Raw genomic sequence first — 22369 nt, forward strand, 5'->3', positions numbered from 1 at the left:
TCCTTCGTTGTTTGTAGTGTTATTAGGGCTAATTATTATTTTCATTTTTTTTTTTGTTTTTTCTGCTGAACCAATAGAATACTCGAACGCACCCCCGCCGCCACCAAAGTCACAACATTGCAGAGACGAGCCCCAAGGTAATGCCACAACATGCTAATTGATATTTTTTTTTTACTATTATCATTATTATTATTATTATTATTATTACTATTATTATTATTATTATTATTATTATTATCATCTCATTGCTCGCTTGATAATGGAATATTTTGCATATTTTAACAATATTCTACATTGTTCTAGTCCTCTAGTGTAAAATTCATAAAACAAATATCGCCATTTAGGTAAAATCTTTCGGAGAATATCATAAATTAATATTGATTAGTTAGAGGATAGTAAAAAGAACAAATTCATTATAATTATTAGTCGATGCGTTGGATATCACTGAAAATGCATGTCTCTGGTTTTATTAATGAATATCGACAAACTAGTTTGTAATAGTCCATAGAACAGGTGGATGATGAATGATTGTTGTTCGTTATTGAATGAATCATAGAGCATGATTATCAGAAAATCTTGGAAAGCATGCGATATTGCATCCTTGAAGAAATCAAAGCTCGAACTATTGGTTAATTGTGTTCGTGTAATTAACACGAAACTTTCCAAAAATAACTCGCTCTTTCGCATCGTAATACAGCGTTCTAAGCATACTAATAAATACCTATTTAAATCTCATGTCGAAAATTTTGCACGCTTTTATGATTACTTCCGGTTAATAAAGTTTAAAAATGAGAGAGAGAGAGAGAGAGAGAGAGAGAAGGAGGAGGATTCTGCGAAAATATAAAAGCAAAAGTTTTTTTTTTTTGCAAAAATTTTAAATTTCAATTCAATTTTAAATTTCCATTATTTAATTATATCAATTTCCTTTAATGTCCAACGAAAATATTCTCGATCAAGGATATTAAAACAATGATAAGCATTATAATGCAAAAAGTCATGTCATTAAAATTAAACCAAATCTCAAATATTATATTTTTGTCATAGATATTTTCCGCTTAATTCCATTTACGTAACAACGTTTCATTTAATACCTGATAACGTTTCTGATAAAATATTCATATTAAATACGCATTATAATATCAGGATAGATATTATATATAAAAAGGCAAAGAAACATATGCCATGGGATTTAAATAGGTAATGCAACGGGCACGTATTCTCGTTACGTTTTCTCTTGGTCATCGTTGGAAATAAATCATTTTAGTGGGATTTAGACGTTTGACGTTTACGAGTAGACTCGATGGCCGAGGAAGAGAAAAAAAAAGATATAATGACTTTTTTACGAGAAATTTTCTTACAAGATGTTTTTTATTAAAATATTAAAAAAGATAATTTATATATTTTTCATGATACACAATTATAACTTTATCTTTTTATACGTGTATATATATATGTGTGTGTGTGTGTGTGTGTGTAATATATAAATAATTTTTTTAACAATAGATACATACGTGAGAACATTTTATAGAATCGCATAATTTATAATGAACATTATTAATACATACAAAAGACATAGACGATTGCGAATAATCAATTACTCGAGTATACGTCGAAAGTATATATGTATATCCATTTGTATTTCGTGGCAGTATGTCAGAACGAACGGTACATCGTTCGATTAAATTATACGGTACATCATTGACAACGCTACGTGACAATCCACGTAGTTGCGACCGTTCGAAGGCGTTCTCGTTCGGTCTATGGCCTAATGTGAAGAGCCTTCTTATTATCTTCCCGTTACGTAATTAGGATAACCAAATGCAAACTTACATTAGACGAGTCGAGTTCGAGTTTACCTTGACGGTATGCTCGATAAGAAAAAGAAGGTATAATTGACGTGATCTAATATATATTCAAAATTGTTGAATAACTCTCGCGTGATTTATATTTTAACATTCTTTTTTTTTCGTTTAATCGTAATAACTTTTAAAATCGTCATAGATATTAATACTTATATTTCAATTAAAAGGAATTAATTTTTGAGATATATCTTTCTTTAAAGAAAAAAGAAAAGAGAAGAGAAAAAAAATCGTAAAAAAGATAGACAATCTTAGTTCAATGTAATGTCTTATCTAATCTTTTACTATTATTAACACCATCGAGTTCATGGTGCAGTATAGTTGTCTACGATTTATAACAGTACGTACGTTTTAGTAAATTTAAAAAAAGTTCAACCTTGATAATGCAAAAATAGTATAGCGGTGAGCTATACAAAAATAACTAAGAAAATAATGAATAAAGACGTTAATTATACATTTTGAAATATTATTTATATAATTGAAAAGAATCGTAATAATTAAAATATTTTTAACTCGATGAACGTACATTTTTTTTCTGTTGTTTGAATGACATTATTTAAACTAAACGATATCGTTTCGTGGCTTAAGATAGCACGGCATTTGAATCATCATCGAAAATACTTCATTGCGATAGAAATTCACGATAAACATATTCATTTATCTGCCAAATCTATGGACGATTTTCAAGATTTAAATAAATCCGTGATATAATAAATTAGACCAATACTTTTTCTAATATGCTATTGTTATAATAATGACTTCGTTATATCTTCGATCGTCGATATTAATACCTTGATATTCGTTAAGAAAAGCAATAATTACGTTTAAAACGATTTACCCGAGTCTTTTGCAAACCGATAATATTTTGCGATCGTGTGAAGAGCGCTTAAACGTGAACAGTGTGTGTGTGTGTGTGTGTGTGTGTGTGTGTGTTGGGTGGTGTGGTAGGGGGGGGGTGTGAAAACACGATCGTCGGACCGACAAGAGGATCAGACGTGCCGCGCGCGTCTTACACGTAACAACCATCTTACGTCGTTGTATCGTTTTTTTCTCTCTCTCTCTCTCTCTCTCTCTCTTTTTTCTGTCTCTCTCGGAACAATAAGAATAATACATTTCTTTTCGCAATATATTTATTTCGAATATATTCGTTACGAAATAATATATTGAGAAAAATTTGTTTCTATTCTTTTAGAATTTTCATACTTTTCATTTATTTATTTATTCATTTTTTGTTTTGTTTTGGTTTCTTTTCTTTTTCTTTTAATCATTTCAAGTATATAATCGAATCCGAAGTAAGTGTGTATTTAAGTGCGCGTACGTGTGTGGGTGTGTGTGCGTGTGTGTGCACGCTCACACGTGTGTTCTAAAATTATTGAATCAAGTGTGTGCATATATAGTGGATAAGTGCATCTATGGTTCGTGTGAACCATTGAATATTTATTATAATAGAATTTTTTACGAAGGATAGATGGTCGTGTGTCCGATATAAAAATCTAAAGAATGACATTCACTTTCGTAACGAAACGGTAAAAATTCTGAACAATACGTCGACATGCGCAGTTAGTATTATGCGCAATATATAATCGCGAGTACGATGTAAGGCCGCCAATTGATAATCGCACACTCCGTTCGCGCGTTTCCTTGCGCGTGCATTACGTGCTTGAGACAACCGACACATATTTGCAAACATGGCTGACTATACCTGCACGTGATACGTTTCCGGTCGAATGCCCTCTTCCTATATAAGAAATAATGATCGTTTCAATTTTTTTGTTATCTTCAATTTCGCGATCGATTTTATTTTTATTGAAATTTATCTTTCATTCTTTTTTCTTTTCTTTTTTTTTTTTTTCTTTTTCCTACTTTGAACTTCAATCGAAAAATACTCGTTAACTTTCTACAATGTTAGATATAACTTCGAAGTTATATATAAAAATTAATTAAAATATATATATATATATATATATATATATAAATTAATTTTTAATTAATTTTTTCCATATTATAAATTACAATTAGTAGTAAGCATGTTTCACGCATTGTATAAAATTTTTTCTTTTCTTTATTTTTTAGATACGATAAAAAATCTTCGTTATGAAGGATTAACGAAGAGTAATATTAATTTTTGAAAAAAATGAAATGGAGGGATTAATTAATAAATTACACGAAACCAACGTTAATCATGGAGGTATCATAAATAAAATGTTCCCTATTTATCATGGTGGCCATTACGTTTGATTGAAAAGAGAGCTAAGATTCTTAAAGTGCAAATAGGAAACTTTCTCGCGAGGAAATATAAACAAAGGGAATAGTGCATCGTTAAGTCGACCGCTCGAGTGTGTTGGAACGTTAGATCTTTCTCGATATAGGCCTGCGAACGTCTCCGATTCAGACAACCAACGTCATTGTTGTTTTCGGCTCGTTCTTCTTGTAAATTACGGATTTCCACGGAAACGATCGGCGTGAAAGCGCGAAAGTGTTACGGGAATTAATATCGGACTATAAGCGTTTCGTTCGTTAAACATCGAGGCATTAATAGCATCATACATTGGCACGAACTTTCGTTAATTAGAAAACAAAAATTAATAAATCTTTAATAATAGGATGAGTAATTGACTTTCTTCGTTTCAATTTTCTTCAGATTTTTTAATATAAACATTTCTTAAAATTCCATCATAAAAATTCATTGTTTGTTTTTCGTAACACTCTTTTAATGTAATTAATTAATTGAATAATTAATTAATTATAAATAATTAATTAAATAATTAATTCAATAATTAATTAATTAATTAATTTCGGCTTTAATAGATTAAGGAAGAGGTGAAACAGGAGAAACTTTTCATTTCCGGCAGGTGTTGTACATTGCACTTTGATCTTAAGTTTTGCAAAAGTGAAACTTATCGTTGGTACGAGTTAACGTCGTTATTTTTATTATTATTATTATTATTATTATCATCATTCTTATTGTTATTATTATTATCATCATTATTATTATCGATTCGCTTTCAAAGCGTTGTAGTCAGCTCGACAAGTGTTATAATTTCACAATATTTGATTCTATTGCACGATGCAATTCAAGTTACGACGTTACTTCGATTTCATTTCTTATTTAGGAATATAGGAAAAAAAAAGAAAAAAGAAAAAAAAATTTACACTCAGAATAATAATAATTATAAGTCGATAGGTACTAACATATGTAGGTATATGTATACGCGTAGACGTAAACAAATCAAGGAGCTCGTGTAAAGATTAGATACAAAGCACTTCGTTGAAGTACCAATACGATACGTATTTCTTTGCCAATTCCCATTTGGCCTTGGGCAATCTCAAGAGAAATGTCTATGCCAGATAATTTCATTGTTTTTCTGCGAATACATGTTTTCCATACGATTTGATAAAAAAAAAAAATATTGAAGAAAAAAGAAAACAAAAAGAAAAAAGAAAACGTAATTATAAATAGTCCTTTCGTTTTTTTTCCTTTCTTTCTTTTTTTCCAAAACGAAGATTTTCATTCTCGAGAAAATTTTTTTTTTACTCTCTGAGGAAGCATAGAAACGAAGGAAAGATTAAAATCTTCATACAGAGACAACTTCCGGAAGATAGATAAGCGATCTTTTTAAGAAAGAGAAAAAAAGAGAGAGAGAGAGAGAGAGAGAGCCCAAGGAGCGTAACATCAATGGAAGTATTTGTTTCGCCATGAACGATTCTTAAATTATTGAAAAAAAAGAGAAAAAGAAAAAAATAAAAAAGAATGATTAAATTTAATTCAATAGTTTTTCATAATGTAGATATATAAATTTATTCAACAGTTTATTTTGTTATTTTTAAAGTTTGATGTTATAACTAAATATTAATCATAATAATACTTACAAATAGAAACGTTGCGGGGACATATATAGAAAAAGACGACGTAAGGTCAATGAAAAGCTAACTCGATGTATCTTGTACGATAACTTTGCTTTGTTCGTTTTCTAGATATGTTTACTCCATCCATTTGAGATTATTTTAAAAAGAACGAGTAGATAAGAACTCATCGGTAGAAATGTTCGATGATGATAAATACTAAATGTCTTGTGACAAGGACACCGATAGTTTATCTTTTAATTAATTCTACATAATAAATATTGATTTAATCTTTAACAAATATATATATATATATATATATATATATATATATGTGTGTTACACTTTTTATCAGAGAACTTTACAAATGTATGACTATGAATAGGTGAATCAAAATTTATTGGTGAAAAATTTCAAGTGAATAAAATTGTCAAAGAAATTTTCAAATAACAATGAGAGAAGAATAATTGAGGAATGTTGAACGTCATGTTGCCACGTGTAGAGGATCTCGAACGTAGCCCACAATGGACCAGTTTGGCGAACGACATAAACAATCTCGAAAGGATATCTCACTCGCGAAATCCGGTATTTTTGATGAAAACTAGAAAATATGAGAAACAAACCTGTCACAGACGTTCAATGCCTGAAATACAAAAGGCAAAGTTGATTTCGTTGAATTCCTTGGACAACGAAACAAATACAAATCAAAGCAGAAATAAGAATTTCGTTCATTCGGAATTAAATTTGCCATATAAATGGAGTTGGAAGCCAAAAACCGAATTCGAAAGAACATATTTTTATGGAGATTACAATAAAGATGATTATGAAGTTTCCAGTCCGATAAATTTGGAAGAATCGATGGAAACTTTGAAGCTTCAAAACGATTATACTGTCGACGGTATTTCGTATCCTGTGGAAGATATTTCAAAATCGAAGATAAATTTTCGACCATACAAAGATCGTATTTTGAATATTTCTCAAGAAAACGAGGAATACTCCGGTAGCAGAGAAAGACTTCACGAGATATTTGAACATAATAGATATCTAAGGAGACAGTTTTTCGGAATGATTAATACGAATAATTTGCATAATGATGAGGAGAAGAATATTCAGCATTCTTTGGATTCGGGTAGATGTTTCAACAAGAACGTTAGAACGGAAGTTTTAAGACAACCCGGTAAATTTGGTAGCACTGAAACTCTTACCAGTCAGAGTAATCAATCCTCGGTAAGCAGTATGAACGGCCGGAAATCTCAAACTAAGTCGAACAGTCCGGAACTTTTGGAAGAATCGAGAATTCCTAGATTCTCTCGCATAGGCACGGTTGGTGAATCTTTGGAATGTGATGATAAATTTAGTGGCGTTCAATTGAAAAAGAAGTATGAATACGAAAGAAAAAATTCGAATAACGTTAATGATTCTTGTGAAAAAGAATCTACTATCGATCGATATGATAATAGAATTCAAAATCAATACGAAAGATGCCTTGAAAGTTCTACGAACGATAGAATAGAAAGCGACGGTTTGAAACTGTTAAATCGTTTCGAATCGGAAATCGCGAGTCGTAAATTAATAATTGACAATTTATCGCAATATCAAAATTCAAACGTGGAAAAATCGAACGACGATCATAATCGTTGGTCGGCATCGTACAAATACGAACGAAATCCCGAAGATTTTTGTCAATCAATGCCGGATCTTTCGAGACAAGATGAAAAATCGTTGAAAATCGCACGGCTTTCGGTGAACGGTACAAGAATGGATTTTGGAAATTCGATGAATTTGCGTGGTTCGATGAAACCGATTTGCGAGGAGGATAGAAAATATTATGCCTCGTGCGTTCAATTAAATGTTTTAAATGAAAATCGATTGTCTAGAAGTGGATCGAAAAGAATTCCGCCTCCTTTGGATTTGAGAAATATTAATGAACGATACGAAATGATCGAAGAGTCTGATAGAAAGTATTTAAAAAATTATACCGTTGACGTAGCTTTACTTCAGGATTACGATCGACCAATCAAGTGTCAATTGACAACTGTTATGGATGATTCGAATCAGACCAATGACAATTTTACAATCACCAAAAACAATGACGATTCATCTTATAAATCTATCATGAAAAAATCCGAGGAGAAGCCCACATTAGGAACGTTCAACAAATCTTTCAACGATCTTTCCTATTGGAAGGAATTACAATCTCCACAGCTTGTGAACAATTATAAGAATTCGATGATCGATTTGCATAATCGAAACGTTACTGTGAATGATCTAGCTCGATCTTCACGGGTCGTCGATCTAGACGCTTCGACGAACAGCGAAACCACGAGCCCTCTGGCCGATCACGTCAGACAGATCGGTGGACCGCACTCAGGAACCGGAAGCACGCTTCCCTCGGTCTACGGCCCGATTCCGTACAGTCAGTAAAAACGCACCCATACGTTTCCACGAACAATGAGTATATACATATGCATATGTACAATATATCTATCTTGTATCTTATGTATCAATCGTGTCGGCCTAATACCGTTATATCCATTAGTTTTTCGTTGTTTCAGATTTTGATTTGAATTTTTAAATTTGCCACCGTACCTCGATAAAATTAATAATAAGAACGAGGAGAAAGAAAAAAAAAACTGAAAAAAAGAAGAAAAAAAAGAAAAGAAAAAAAAAAGAAAGCATTTCTCCGTCGTTCTTTTCGTCGTCGTGACTTTTCTTTTCTTTTCTTTTCTTTTCTTTTCTTTACACTTATAAAAAAGTTATTTCGCGATAAGAAATATATATCAAACTTTTGATTCGCGTGTTAAAACCATCGGCTTGGAATCTTTTATGTGGGAAACGCAAGTACTTTCTAAGATCGTTCTGAAACTTTTCTAGGCAAACTTCTATTAGATAATAACGTACATATATATGTTTACTTAGGACGTTCACAAGTTTTCTTTTTTTTCGATGAGAAAGAGCGAGTGTGTTATATCCTATATGTTAACTGCGCTTGCGCGAATAAGATATTCCCCGGCAAAATTGGCCAGTAGTGACGTTTGCTTTATCAGTCGCATCATCTCCGTGCATCCAAGCGAATGTACGCGTTAGCCGATTGACAGATTCGCATTTTCGTGTCATTGAACTTCGTGCCAGTTGACATAGACGATATATCGATTTGATTTCTCGAATGAAAATCGGTCGATAAAACGAAATGAAAATATTTTTACGACAACCCGTCGTCGAATCCGATTTAAAAAGTAAAGCGTAATATCTCGTTTCTATATCGATTTTATTAAAATTCATTTATTTTTCATGATCAATGTCACAGTTTAATAAATTGGAATGTTTTAATCAAGGAAATAAGAAATGAAATGTTTTCGTCTTAAGGGCTTTCAGTTTTTTTTCTTCTTCTTCTTCTTCTTCTTTTTTTTTTTTTTTTTTTTTTAATCGTTGCTTTTCTTTTCTTTTTTATTTTTATTTTTGTTCTCGATATACTTACTATATGTAAATGCATAAATGATCGCGAACGTTCAAATATTCATTTAAATATTTTCCTTATTTTAACTCATTCCTTTCTCACGACATAACGAAGCCATATGTTTCCGAGTTAACTGCTTAACAAGTTACGACCTTAAAGTAGGTCATTCTGGCGTTATCTTTTAGATCCAATTTTTTTTTTCTTTTTTTGTTTTTATTCTTTTTCTTCTGTCATTAAATTCTTCCTCCACAAATTTGTCATGGGATAATAATATTACAATGTTAAAGTATAATTTACAATCGTAATTTGTCTAATAAAGGAACAATAAAAGAGGGATAAAAAGAAAACTGGAAATATAATTTATGTAACAACGAATCTGTAAAAATGATTTTAATTATCTAATCTTATGGAAATAGAATCTCCGAGGCGCTATGTGGAGGGCGAAGTGACGATTCATTATCGTTCGCCAGTACGCACAGAAGCGAAGGAGCCCTTGAGCGAGGAAGAACTTGCAAGAAGAAGTGCGGAAAATATGCGACGTGTTTATCAGGAAGAAAGACGTCGGAAATATCTTCAGGAACTGCACGATATAGATTCTAGAAGACATACGGACAATTTCATGTGAGTCAATATAAATATTTCATTGAGTAACATTTTTTTTAATGAGACGTCATGAATTTCGCATTTGCATAAAATTCTATACGATACTAAAAATAAACGCAGGTGTCAGGTAATTAAATATCGTACGAGTCTTACGATTTAGCATATATATATATATATATATATATATATATACATAAGTATGTTTTATATGGAATGTATTACAATATATAAAATTGATCGATTGTATTGATCTTTTATTTTATTTTTTTTATTTATTTCTTTATTTATTCATTTCATTTTTCTTTTTTTTTTTTATCTAGACCGTCACAAAAATCACCGATTCCGTTAAATCGTTATGATGACTTTGTGGATGATCTTAGCCATAGAAGCAGATCACAGGAACAAACTCCGGAGCCACGATTACTGGCAAGAGCTCTTTACAATTTCGTTGGACAATCCTCTCGCGAATTGACTTTCCGCCGTGGAGATATAATTTTTGTTAGACGTCAGGTTGATAAAAATTGGTACGAGGGTGAACACAATGCAATGGTCGGTCTGTTTCCCTTTAACTACGTTGAGGTAATAACATGACCTAAATTAAAAGTTACGTAATACGGCAATAATTCATCGATCAATTTTTAACCGAACGTGCTTGTCCAAGCAGATTTTACCTTACGATGGAATGAGAACTACACCGAAGAAACCGTACGAAGGACAGGCACGCGCTAAGTTCAACTTCGTGGCGCAGACCAATCTGGAATTATCATTGGCCAAGGGTAAACTCATAAGTTTCTATTATCGTACTATTATACGAAAGATATTGATGTTTTTCTTGAAAATAACGATTTGTTCTTTTCTTTTTTCTTTTTTCTTTTATTCTTTTTTATTTTTTCTAATTTTTTTTTTCTTTTTTCTTTTTTCTTTCTCAGGTGAACTTGTAGTTTTGACTAGAAGAGTCGACGAAAATTGGTACGAAGGACGAATCGGTAACAGAAAGGGAATATTCCCAATTTCTTATGTCGAAGTTATCAGTGAACCTGGACTTAGATCAGGTAAAATTTTATATAAAAATCTTTATTAAATTTGATTGACTACGAATCACATTTCTTATTTATATATAAAAAAAAAAAAAAAAAAAAAAAAAAAAATTTTACCTCAGAGACCCCAGTACAAAACAAACCAATCGCATCGCCGGCAGCGCATAGTCTTTTAGCCAATGGATCAGCTGGTGGGAAGATGAGTATGGGTCCTCATCATTATGTGCCGTCTATACCGGTTAACATGAACACAACACAGCCCCACTATAATTCACTGGTGAGCGAAAATTTTCAATCGATTATTTAATCGTTTCTCTTATTTGTATAATCAAATATATCTGTTATAATTTTAATTAAAGCCACGAATGGGAGGAAGCAAGCTGCAGGTATCTCATATCAACGAAACATTACATATAGACACGCACTCTGAACCAGTACCGTAAGTTTCTTTGTGAAAATTTTAACACACATTTCTATTAAAATACAATAGAGAGTTAGAGAACGAGAATTAGAGAGTGAGTGAGCATGTGTATGTACGTGTGTGTATGTGTGTATGTGTGTATGTGTATGTGAGAGAAAGAGAGAGAGAGAGAGAGAGAGAGAGAGAGAGAAAGTGAAAAAAAGAAAACGAAAGAATTAAATCGATTTGTTTAATTTGCCAGATATCGAGCACTGTATAACTATAGACCACAAAACGAGGACGAATTAGAATTGAAGGAAGGCGACACGGTCTATGTAATGGAAAAATGTGACGATGGATGGTATGTTGGTTCTAGCCAAAGAACTGGCTATTTTGGCACCTTCCCAGGCAACTACGTCGAAAGATTATAAATTTGTATATTGGGAGAAAACATCAAGAGTTTCTAATAACCAAAGAACCGGCTATTACTATGTTGTATTAGAAAATGAATAATTTTCTTTCTCTTCTTTTTTTCTTTCTTTTTCTTTTTTTTTTTTTCATCGTTCCTTCCGCCGGTTTATATCCCGAGCTTGCAATAATGAGTGCGGTTATGCAGTTAGAAATTAAAAAAAATAAAAAACAAAAAAAAAGCAAAACAAAACTAAAGGATAGGCTAGGAACAACACGACAGTCTTCCTTTACATTGTTTCAATGTGTATATAAATAATGTTCTTCCTACCGATCTAGTGAAAATTATAAGCAAATTGTCTGAATGCGAGTCGGCGGTAGTGGGGGGCAATAAAATTTTGCAAGAATATATATATATACATATATACTCTTGTATATCGAAGCCGTAACAATCACGCATACGTATAGGATTTGTAATGTCCGAATTTTACCAAAAAATTTAATCTCTTAGAAGCCTATTGAAAAAAAAGGGCATAAATGTAAGTAGTGTATAATAACGATTAATAATTTATTATGTTATGATACATTAACTTTATTCTTAATTATTATACGAAAAGAAAATGAGCATGAAAGAAATGTCCACTTTCTAATTAATTCTATGGTAAAATTTTTATTTAACGATATCAGCTAATTATATAGCAGAAATCGAAAGTGGTCGTTTCTTTTGATATTTCTTTTATGTTTGTTTTCTTTTAAACGAGATCATTGTCGTCTCGGAACGACAAAATTGTTTCGCGTTAAAAATTTTGAAATTGTAATTTCGCGTATTTTATCGAAACGAGGAGTTTCCGTCGAGCCTACTTCCATGTAGTATCCGAAATACGCGCAAGTATGAAACAACGAATGCTTCGTTGAAAAAAAAAAAATATATAAATAAAAATAAAAAAACACTTGCGCCAATATCGAGTCTTTCGAATATCTTAATAAAATTAAACGATATTTTAATCGAGTGTCATCTTAATTTACGAACAACGTCGCGCCCACGCGACGATCGATTTTTCCACGATCTTATACGATGATCTCGAGGGATGGAAAAATGACGAAAAGAAAAAAAACAACAAAAATAAATGAAAAAAAGAAAAAAAAAGGAAAAAAAAATAAAACGAACGACGATTGAGTTTTAACGATTTTAAGAGAAAAGATAAGAAAAAGTAAAAAAAAGAAAAAGGAAAAAGGAAAAAAAAATAACGAGAAAACTAAAGTCACCCTATAATTTCAAGATTATAGATAAAAACGATTCACGTTATTGTTACATTTGCAAGTATTTAAAAAGTAATGGCTTATCATTGAAAGTTTGCCTTCCCAAATTAATATTTTTGTAAAGATTATTTGTACCTAGAATATTATGTGTATATATAATAATATATATATATATACAAACGCGTACAGTTACGATACGTTCAGACATGATATATCAAATATAATATATTATATCCAAATATATCTTATTATATAAGTAAACGATTCAGCGTATAGACACGTGGCGTTATTATTACGAATCCATAAATATGAGCGTGTCCACGTATATATACACATACATACGTATATATATACAAGCATAAATACACGCTTACATATATATATACACACGATACGTACATAATCACACGTAGACACGTTAAAAAATTGACAATTAATTTAACTATAAACAACCACAGATATCGTATAATATTCACAACTATTAATTAACCGCATGCAAGCACGACAATGACGTCGTTAATTTAGACACCCCTTTGCCATGACAGTACGAGTTCTTTAACTTGTAAGCTTAGTTATATAAATGAAGTTAATTAAAGTTGAAAATCAGACAATACTTATTATTACGATATTATAAATCCATAGGAAGAAAGAGAGATAGAGAGAGATGAAAAAGAAAAGGACAAATATTTAATAAGATCGATCATTCATAAAAAAAAAGAAACGAATGATCGATAGATCTTTCCATAAAAACAAAAGAGAAGTGCTTTTCATGGTTTTTCGGAAAGTTCACGAGCTTCTAGTCAGTAGCATATCTTTTACTGGCTTTCTCTGTACGTCTACATTTTACCTTTTACACGTCTCTTTAAATCAGGTTAATATATATATATATATATATATATATATATATATATATATATATATATATATTCAATTAACATATCGAATTGATGTCAGATAAGTACAAGAATACATTTCGTGTCCGAATATACGAGACGATTTAATTGATCAAGCTAAACGAAGTTTTTATTTACTTAATAAGAAATTTTTCGTCAAAAAATAAAAAAAATATATATATATAAGAGAGATTGGTATATATATATAGCGAACGCGTTGTTTTCATTCATTTTAGATGTGGATTGGGGGAAAAAATGATTCGATAATAAAAAAGAAAAAAAAACGATAGAAAAAGAAAATAGTAAAGAACGATCTGAGGTAAATATTTTTATTGTAGTGTATATTTCTCATTATATGTAACGCTATAACATCTTGCTTATATGAGATTTCGTTTTATTAAATCTTTCATTTGCACCAACGATGTTATCATTATGTATACTTTGGATACGAATAAAACCTAGTCCATTATTGACGTTAATCATTTAAGCCAACGTTTCAAGATAGTATACAGAATGAAATTCATATTTAAACGCATTATAGTAAAAAAAAAAAAAAAAGGAAAAAAGATCTTTACGTTGCATTATATTATGGTTCCTCTTGATCACAGTTCTGATTTTTAGACGGATATGATTCCTATAAAAATTAACAATTGATTTAATATTTGTCGAAAAACAAAAATAGATTATATCTATTCAATCCTACTTTATAAATACTTACAAAAACTTACTCTACGATTATTCCTTCCCTTTCTGAATGAAATATCCTTTTGCGTATATGTAATTGTCAAGGTCAAGTTATGTCACAACTGCAATAGATAAATAATGTTAACTTATTAAATGATATCGATTTTTATAAAAATTCCTGTAAACATTCGAATTACCTGATGTATTCTTCATTAATCGTTGTTTCTAAAACCATATATATGTACCAACTAGATACTATCTGAGTTATAAGAACAAGCAGTTGAATTCTCTGAATTCTCCTAAATCGCGATTCTCGTAACACAAGAAAAAAAAAAGAAAAAAAAAAAAATAAAAGAAAGAAAGAAAAAAGAAAAAAGAATCGAATCTAAAATATTACTATCAACAATTTTAACAGGCTATCCTATTACATTCTTGCTCGATGCTTGGTCGTTGATGATCCACACATAAAGAAGGTCTCAATATAATCCTATAAGCTTCCAATTCATTACTACTAATTATTTCACTCTCATTATAGGAGGAACGTACGCAATGAAGTTGACGTGTTTGAATACCAAAATGTCCACAGGTAACAGAACATGTTTCCCATGGTCCTGGTAACCACTTGTAATCGCAACTAGAAAATTATTCGCTTTAAATAAATTCATCATTTATAAATTAATTAATAATTATCTATGTATCTATAAATGTTTATATGTTATAGACCGATTGATTAATATATTGACGATTATAAATAATGAGTTATGAGGAACAAAAACATTGACAATAATAAATTTTAGCGTTGGCTCTTTTTAAATGATTTTGCTATTATCAATAAATTATGAGCTACTGTAATCTGCTCATCATTCATAATGCTTTTATTTATCATTAAATCTATAACATATATATATATATATATATATATTGTACGTCAATATTTACCTTTGTATGTTACAGGTTTCCATTTTTAAGAGAGGCTTGGAAAGAAATGCACATTTCCTTCTGGAAACGATTCTTCCAGTTTTATCATCCTTACAAGCAATCATTTTCCTGCGTATTCCTCCTCCACAGCTGACAGAACAAAAATTCCATCCACCCACTGACCATAGATATCGTTTGTCTGTATTTCTTTCATTACGATTTATGGAATACCGTGAAGATACAGCGATCGATGTACCTGATTTGACGACGTCTGTCGGTACTACGAACTGTATAAAATGATGTAAATTAGAAAGAAAAGAAAAAAAAAAAAATAAGAAAAGAAAAGAAAGAAAAAGAAAAAACAATAAGAACATCTGTTCCAATACTTTCGTGAAGTATAATACTGATCGTAAATTTCATTTGAAAAAGAAAATGAAAAAAGATATTCAATTATTTTTTTATACCGATACGATGACATCATCCAGAGCTATCCCTCTCGTCTTTATGGCATATTTATTATTACTAATTATTTGAATTCGAAAAGCAATACCCTCGACTGCCAATAACTCATGACCTTTTGTATTAAAATCGTTTACTTTGTGCCGCCGTCTTTTTCCATCCATTATAACAAAAGTTGTACTGATTTTATCAGTAAACGATGTTTTCATTATCGTAACATTCACTGCCATGTTAATACCATTCCGTGGTAATACAGCTACACGCGTCATTGCTGCAAGTAGATATTTGTTCTTATTTATATATATATACATATATATATATTTTTTTTCTTTATTTTTAACTTAAAAACCAACGAAAGTAATGTCGACGATAATTTATTATTATTTAAAACGCGTTAAATTAAATATTAATTTGTTCATCATAGCTCGATATTTTCGAGAATATTTATGGATTATTTTAAATAATAGAGCTATTATTCGATTCAATGTAAATATTTATTTTCAGAAAACAATTTCGTACGTTCAAACAAGTGATGAAATCAAATTACTAATTGATTATCTTTAGGATAGGAAGATATTGAGTTAGGGAATTTCATGTGAACGATATATCTCATAAGATCTCACTCTTAGCGAATAGTAAACTAATTATTCATGTTTCTCGGTCACTTGGAGTGAAACTTGTAGTATTCTCTCTCTCCTTCTCTCACACTCTCTTGGTGAAAATTCAATTTTAACCAGAGTTACCATAACTAACCTCGGCGAAGTTTACGTTGAAACTTGTTGACAACATGGTCGCAATCAGTATTATTGCCATTGCAAGTACCACAACTATCTAATATCTTTTCCGAATTGAAAACATTATCGCAACCCATTCGCCTACATTCACCCTAAAAAAGAAAAGTAATATTAATTCGTTATTTCGAAATTCACACAGTTTGTCCTTCCTCGATCTCTGATAGATAATGAAAGTTTCCCTTCGTTACCTGAATACAAATATCCGTAGAACCGTAGGAACAAGGAGTGCCATTCATTAGGTTCTTCCCGCTATAAAAAATTTCTCCGGTCTCTTTGCTACGGCAAATCAATCGGCATTTTAACTCATGTTCCTCGGGTTCGTAAGCCAACCAGGTCATATTTACTTTAGATGATATTTCTTTATAATCTAAAATACCGATCAGTCTTGAACATTGCTGAGCACGAAGGTCAACATTCGTCGTGCATTTAGCTGACTCGCAAATTTTGCAATCATCGCTCGGACCCATACAATATTTCCCACCGTATGCTGGTCTACGATAACGTGATCGTTTATTTATTTTTTCTTTTTTAATTCAAAAAAAAAAAAGAAAAGAAAGAAAAACATATGTACGATAAATCCGTTTACCGTGGATTGTTGCAAGAACGTAATCTACATTGGATACCAATGCCACATGTTCTGGTACATTTGTTCCAAGAGCTCCAAGCACTCCATCCTCCATTTCTTGGATTATAAAATAGTGGCTCTAAGTTCGATCTTTCCCGGTCCATGGATTCACAGCGGCCGTTTATACACCACTGTAAAAATTAATTATCCTAATTGTAATATATAAATGAGCAATGGGTTATAATTAAACTTTGTTATACGTTTATCTTACTTTATTTTTTCCACAAAGAGTACCTTCCATCGGTGGTCCCTTTTTAGTTTTGCAAGCTTGAGAAATATTAGAATTGCCACACCATAAACGTGAACATGGTTCACGAATTTCAAAACTTTTACATAGGTGATAACTAACGAATGAACGCAAGATTAAAAAGTTGATCGATATATTTTCATAGTTGTTTCTTTGTTTCTTTTTTTTTTGTTTTCTTTTATATTAATGTTAACTTACCCTTGGCCAAATTCCACTCGACATTGTTCATCCATTGTAAACATTTCTTGTATGTTTATATCCAATCGTGTAGTGTTATTGTCGTTCGGTCGATTCAATAAACAAGACCACTGTCTAGAATAGTCGAGTCGATTCATTAGTTTGTGGGATGTTACAGAGTGAGGTACTGTGTATATTACGCTGAACAATAAGAGATAAGTAATTTACAACGTTACTTGACTTTTCGATGGAATTCTTTCTTGGAACATGTAGACCAATAAAAATGATGGAAGGTCGCAGCTACCATAGGAGCCATCACGCTACCAAGAGATGCTTCTTCAACGCAAAAATTTCCAGCGGTTTTATCGCCATCATGAGTCAAGCCTAAGCTATTTATGCATGTATGTAAAAAATAATTTTAAATTTGTCTGACTTTGTTTCCTTTTTTCTTTTTCTTTTTTTTTTTTTTCTTTAGAAAAGAAATAGAAGCCGATAGGTTTTAATTAATTGTATATATACATATATACATATTTCTTGATATAAAAGATATTTTTATAAATCTTTCGAATGATAATAATTTTACTAACATGTGCGCTACTTCGTGAGCTATGATAAAAGCACTTGTTAAACCTTCGTCTCGATTCAAAGTACAAGATCTCGCAGGATTGCAAACTCCCGATACAGGAGCATATCCTGAAGGACCACCGATGTCCAAACGAGTTAGCCATATTGCTATGTCGTGACTGTCCTTTGATAAGGACAAGAGCTTTCGATTCCACTTGTTGACATTCTCTAATGATCTCTTCGAGTTACCATCTTGAATCTACGTATAGAATACTGATATCGTTAGAATTCAATATGATCGATACATATACACATGTATAATTAACATTTCGAGAATATATTAAGTAGAAGGACCATTCAAATTTAAATGATCTTACCAAACTGTCCTTTTTTTCCTTATAAAGGATTACACGAGCAACGACGAGAATCATATTCGAGTCGAGAGAAGGATCTCTAAAAATGGCACTGACCTGAAAAATTTTTTCCATTTTAAAATATTGAACGTCTACTGTCAACTTATTTTTCTTATTTTTGAATTATTAAAAAATGATAAAAATAAAAGTCACATTTCAATGTTTGTATATCTCTCTTATAAACTCGATCATATATAATCGACAGTTTTTTTTTTTAATAAAAATTAAAAGTTTTCTTTAGCCATATCATAATCCTATCTGTCTCTCCTTAAGCTTTTTAGTAAGTAAATTGCTAATTAATACGGGGAATTACGTTTCGTTTAAACTCGTTTCTACTTTCGTCGTTAAATCGAAGATAAAAACTGAAAAGTTTTGAACGTTTATGGAGCTTCGTTTATAGAGTTCATTCAAAGAGATAAATCGAGTGGTAATTAAATACAAATTGATCACATTCCTCGTCTGTTCAAAGTAGTATTACAATTTTGTAGGTATTTTAATCGTTGGAATGAGAAATGAAAAAGAAAAAAAAAAGAAAAAGAAAAATAAAAGAAAAAGAAAAAGAAAAAAGAAGAAAGAAAAAAAATTGTTCTCATTAATAATTAATAATTAATGAAATTATTTTTGATGAAATTTATATTTTCTTATAGATGATACATCCATGCCTCTTTGTATCGTTAGCAATATTCAATATGGAAAAACGTGAAATATCTGAAAAGGAAAAGAAATAAAATAACACTATGTAATGTTTACTCACAATATTGAGTAATGCCAGAACGTATTGTTGAACACGTGGACCATGAAACTCAATGACGGAATAATCTACAGCAATCGCAACCTCCAACCATCGTCGTGGCAATTGTTTCCTTTCTACATCAATGGGTTATAATAAAATATCATTATAATTATTTGTAACGCAATTATGTGAGACATAGTGATATTTATTAAACCATCTTGGTATTCGAATTTTCAATCGGCTAATTTCAACGAAGTGATAATTGAAACGACGTTATAAAATGGCGCATATTAATTGTTTCTCACAAAAGAATGAATTTTATATAGGTCGATTATTCAAACAACCAATTAATTAATTAATTTTTTGTTTGATTAATTAAGTAATTAATTATGTTGTGGAAAACAAAGTGCAAGAAACGAGAGAGAGAGAGAGAGAAAGAGAGAGAGAGAGAGAGAGAGAGAGTAAGAGTGAGAAAGAAAGAAAGAGAAAAAAAAGGGAAAAAGTTTCATATACTCGGTACTTTGCTTCTGCTCCAAGATGGATTAGAAAAATAACCGACATCTTCGGGATCATTTCTTTGTGGCAATCGTTCGATCATAACGTCCTCATCCTTTTTCAAGAAATCCTCATTATCCCCAACACCGAGATCAAAATTTTCCATATCAAAGACATCTCCGGTGAGATTATAAAATCCATTATTACTTTTAATGCTTGGAATTTCTCGTTTCAATCGTCTTGTAAAATTTCTTGATTCATCCTTTTTCTTGGTATAATACAAGGGGAAAATTTCGATCGATGGACCAAAATCTGAAAGAAGATAAAAAAATTTTAAGGAGGAAAAAAAGCTAGGAAGAAAGAAAGAGAGAGAGAGAGAGAGTCAGACTGGGAGAGAGAGAAAGAGAGAGAGAAAGAGAGAGAGAGAGAGAGAGAGAGCGAGAGAGAGAGAGAGAGAGAAATCCTTCGATCCTGTACGGAGTAATACGATTTATATTTACGTTGTAAATAGACATCATAATGAAATGTATATACGTTCCTACGAATGTATTTGTATAGAAAGTGAGAGAGAAAATAGAGAGGAAGAGAGAGAGAGAAAGAGAAGTGATAAAAAGAGAGAGAAAAAAAAAGAGAGAGAGAGGGAAGAGAGAGGGAGAGAGAGGGAGGGAGAGAGAGAGAGAGAGAGAGAAGTGAAAAAAGAGGGAGAGAGAGAAAGAGAGAGATAGGAACTGGGTCATAGCACATGTTTGTCGTAGCATGGCAGGTGGAGAGGATCTATAACGTTTTACTAAGAATACAAGAGCTACTGGTGGACACGTCTAGGACGTAGCATACAAATGTTAATACCGATGCAACGTTGGGAAACTATATAAACACTCGATCTCTCGTTCGAATCTATCTGCAACAATTCCTAGATACGTTAGCGTGGGTGTGCCGGTATATTATAGGGGAATGTCAATTGAAATAACGTTTTAACTTTTTCTTTTTTTTCTCTCTTTTTTTCTCTCTCTCTCTCTCTCTCTTTCTCTCTCTCTCTCTCTCTTTATAACATGCATTTAACTTAACTTTTATATAACTACACACATATATATACGTATTGTTAAGATTTCATTTAATTTTTTTCATTGTAAAATAAATTATTAATACATATCCGAAGATTAATATTTGTTAAATCTACGTTAGAGTATTTATACTGTAAATTATAAATATATATATATATATTATAGAAATGTTCTTTTAATAATTAAAACGAAAGATATTTTTTAACGAATAAATATGAATATAATCTTTATAACGTTACGCTCGTTTGTAATAGCTGTTTCAAAAGTGCATTCGTATTGGGTTATTAAAAATGTTTTCTTACTTCTCGACGATTTTCTCGATGACGACCACCATCCTGTATTATTCGATTCGTAAAATATATGCCGGCCATTCGTCAATGGTTCAACGAAGTAGGATCTACCGTCGACAATGACAAATGCATAAATTTCATCCAAACAAATCGTTAGAACAACAGACGAAATATTTTCATTGTTTTCGACGATTCCGTATCTTAGATCACAGTCGAAATTTTTATTGAAATATTTTCCTCCTCGTAAATGAAGATCCTTCGAAAGTATTAATCTATCATTGACCGTAGTTCTTAACGTCCAATTTTTAATAATAACGTAGATCGTCGTTTCCTCCTGTAGATTCCTCGAATGATTTTCGAATGGTAATCGATGATCACGTAATGATGAGGATAGATTATCCGTTATTATTCTCGGATAAATGATCTCATATTCGATGAAACTTTGAATGAGCTCGTCGACGCGAGATTTACAGGCTATCGTACCGAGCAACCAGGTCGTTACTAGTAAACTCGAGAGTTTCGATTGTGGCATGCTTGCACCTTGTCACATTAATTAAATTCCGTACGGTTGCTTTCGCACAGACTTGCTCTCTCTCTCTCTCTTTCTCTCTCTCCTTCTCTCTCTCCTTCTCTCTCTCTCTCTCTTTCTCTCTCTTTCTCTCCTTCTATCTCTATCTCTATCTCTCTCCGTGGCACTCGAAACGCATGATAAAATTTTACGTATACCTATACACCCACGAGAAAGAGAAAGAGAGAGAAAGAGAGAGAAAGAGAAAGAGAGAAAGAGAAAAAAAGAGAGAATAAGAGAGAAACATAGAAAATCACAATTTATACGGGCAAATCGTTTTTTCCACTGACTATACGCTCGCGCGTTATGTCGGAAACACTCGAACGTTTAATAATTTCAACTACACTCCTTTCGCCACTCGACTCTTTATACGCTCGCACTCGTTAAACTTTGGCCGAAGTACTAGTTGTTGAATAAAGCGAATTACGGTGAATATTAACGAGCGTGTACCAACGACATCGAATAGTATGTATTATATACACACACACATACTCAAATATATATATATATATATGTATATATATATAAAGTCAGTCAATTTTACAAAACGTTAACACATACAAATAGAATGACTTTGACGG

The 22369-nt window shown here is 31.4% G+C and overlaps 2 protein-coding genes and 2 long non-coding RNA genes across 7 annotated transcripts in view; 3 read left to right on the plus strand and 1 right to left on the minus strand.

Moving 5' to 3' along the window:
• LOC124424442 overlaps positions 1-14229 on the plus strand; it is a 76728-nt gene extending 62499 nt beyond the window's left edge. The window contains exons 23-30 of the mRNA XM_046963498.1: positions 78-137; positions 9576-9780; positions 10083-10341; positions 10427-10538; positions 10692-10814; positions 10922-11076; positions 11159-11238; positions 11462-14229. Coding sequence (XP_046819454.1) covers positions 78-137; positions 9576-9780; positions 10083-10341; positions 10427-10538; positions 10692-10814; positions 10922-11076; positions 11159-11238; positions 11462-11630 — 1163 coding nt within the window. The 3' untranslated portion in view covers positions 11631-14229. The remainder of the gene's footprint in view (positions 1-77; positions 138-9575; positions 9781-10082; positions 10342-10426; positions 10539-10691; positions 10815-10921; positions 11077-11158; positions 11239-11461) is intronic.
• LOC124424443 lies at positions 3002-6046 on the plus strand. The gene is made up of 3 exons (XR_006942315.1): positions 3002-3385; positions 4668-4765; positions 5835-6046. It is a non-coding gene; the product is annotated as an uncharacterized LOC124424443 (long non-coding RNA).
• LOC124424434 (A disintegrin and metalloproteinase with thrombospondin motifs 9-like) lies at positions 14076-22253 on the minus strand. Of its 4 annotated transcripts, none has more exons than XM_046963478.1 (17): positions 22079-22253; positions 21233-21760; positions 19888-20181; positions 19396-19508; positions 18606-18698; positions 18252-18487; positions 17901-18053; positions 17686-17799; positions 17452-17584; positions 17202-17371; positions 16804-17107; positions 16575-16707; positions 15827-16092; positions 15384-15649; positions 14642-15078; positions 14479-14566; positions 14076-14394 (listed from the first exon to the last, which is right to left on the minus strand). In XM_046963478.1, exons 2-15 carry the CDS (start codon positions 21750-21752, stop codon positions 14853-14855), a joined length of 3021 nt encoding a protein of 1006 aa, XP_046819434.1. In that variant the 5' UTR covers positions 21753-21760; positions 22079-22253; the 3' UTR covers positions 14076-14394; positions 14479-14566; positions 14642-14852. The 4 variants fall into 4 exon arrangements, with proteins under 4 accessions (XP_046819434.1, XP_046819432.1, XP_046819433.1 ...); XM_046963476.1 differs by having other exon boundaries at positions 22055-22253; XM_046963477.1 differs by having other exon boundaries at positions 22046-22253.
• LOC124424444 lies at positions 17927-19604 on the plus strand. Its single transcript, XR_006942316.1, has 2 exons — positions 17927-18065; positions 19289-19604. It is a non-coding gene; the product is annotated as an uncharacterized LOC124424444 (long non-coding RNA).
• Positions 22254-22369: the final 116 nt, after the last annotated feature.

The sequence above is a fragment of the Vespa crabro genome, chromosome 5 (genome assembly GCF_910589235.1).
Source record: "Vespa crabro chromosome 5, iyVesCrab1.2, whole genome shotgun sequence".
Taxonomy (NCBI): domain Eukaryota; kingdom Metazoa; phylum Arthropoda; class Insecta; order Hymenoptera; family Vespidae; genus Vespa; species Vespa crabro.

Excerpts from the sequence above, each read along its gene's own strand:
- LOC124424434 (XM_046963478.1), bottom strand. The coding sequence starts at position 21,752 with ATGCCACAATCGAAACTCTCGAGTTTACTAGTAACGACCTGGTTGCTC. Across the intron at positions 19,509-19,887 it reads GAGCAGAAGCAAAGTACCGA|AAAGGAAACAATTGCCACGA; the intron begins GTATATGAAACT and ends CCATTGATGTAG. Across the intron at positions 18,488-18,605 it reads AGGAAAAAAAGGACAGTTTG|ATTCAAGATGGTAACTCGAA; the intron begins GTAAGATCATTT and ends TTCTATACGTAG.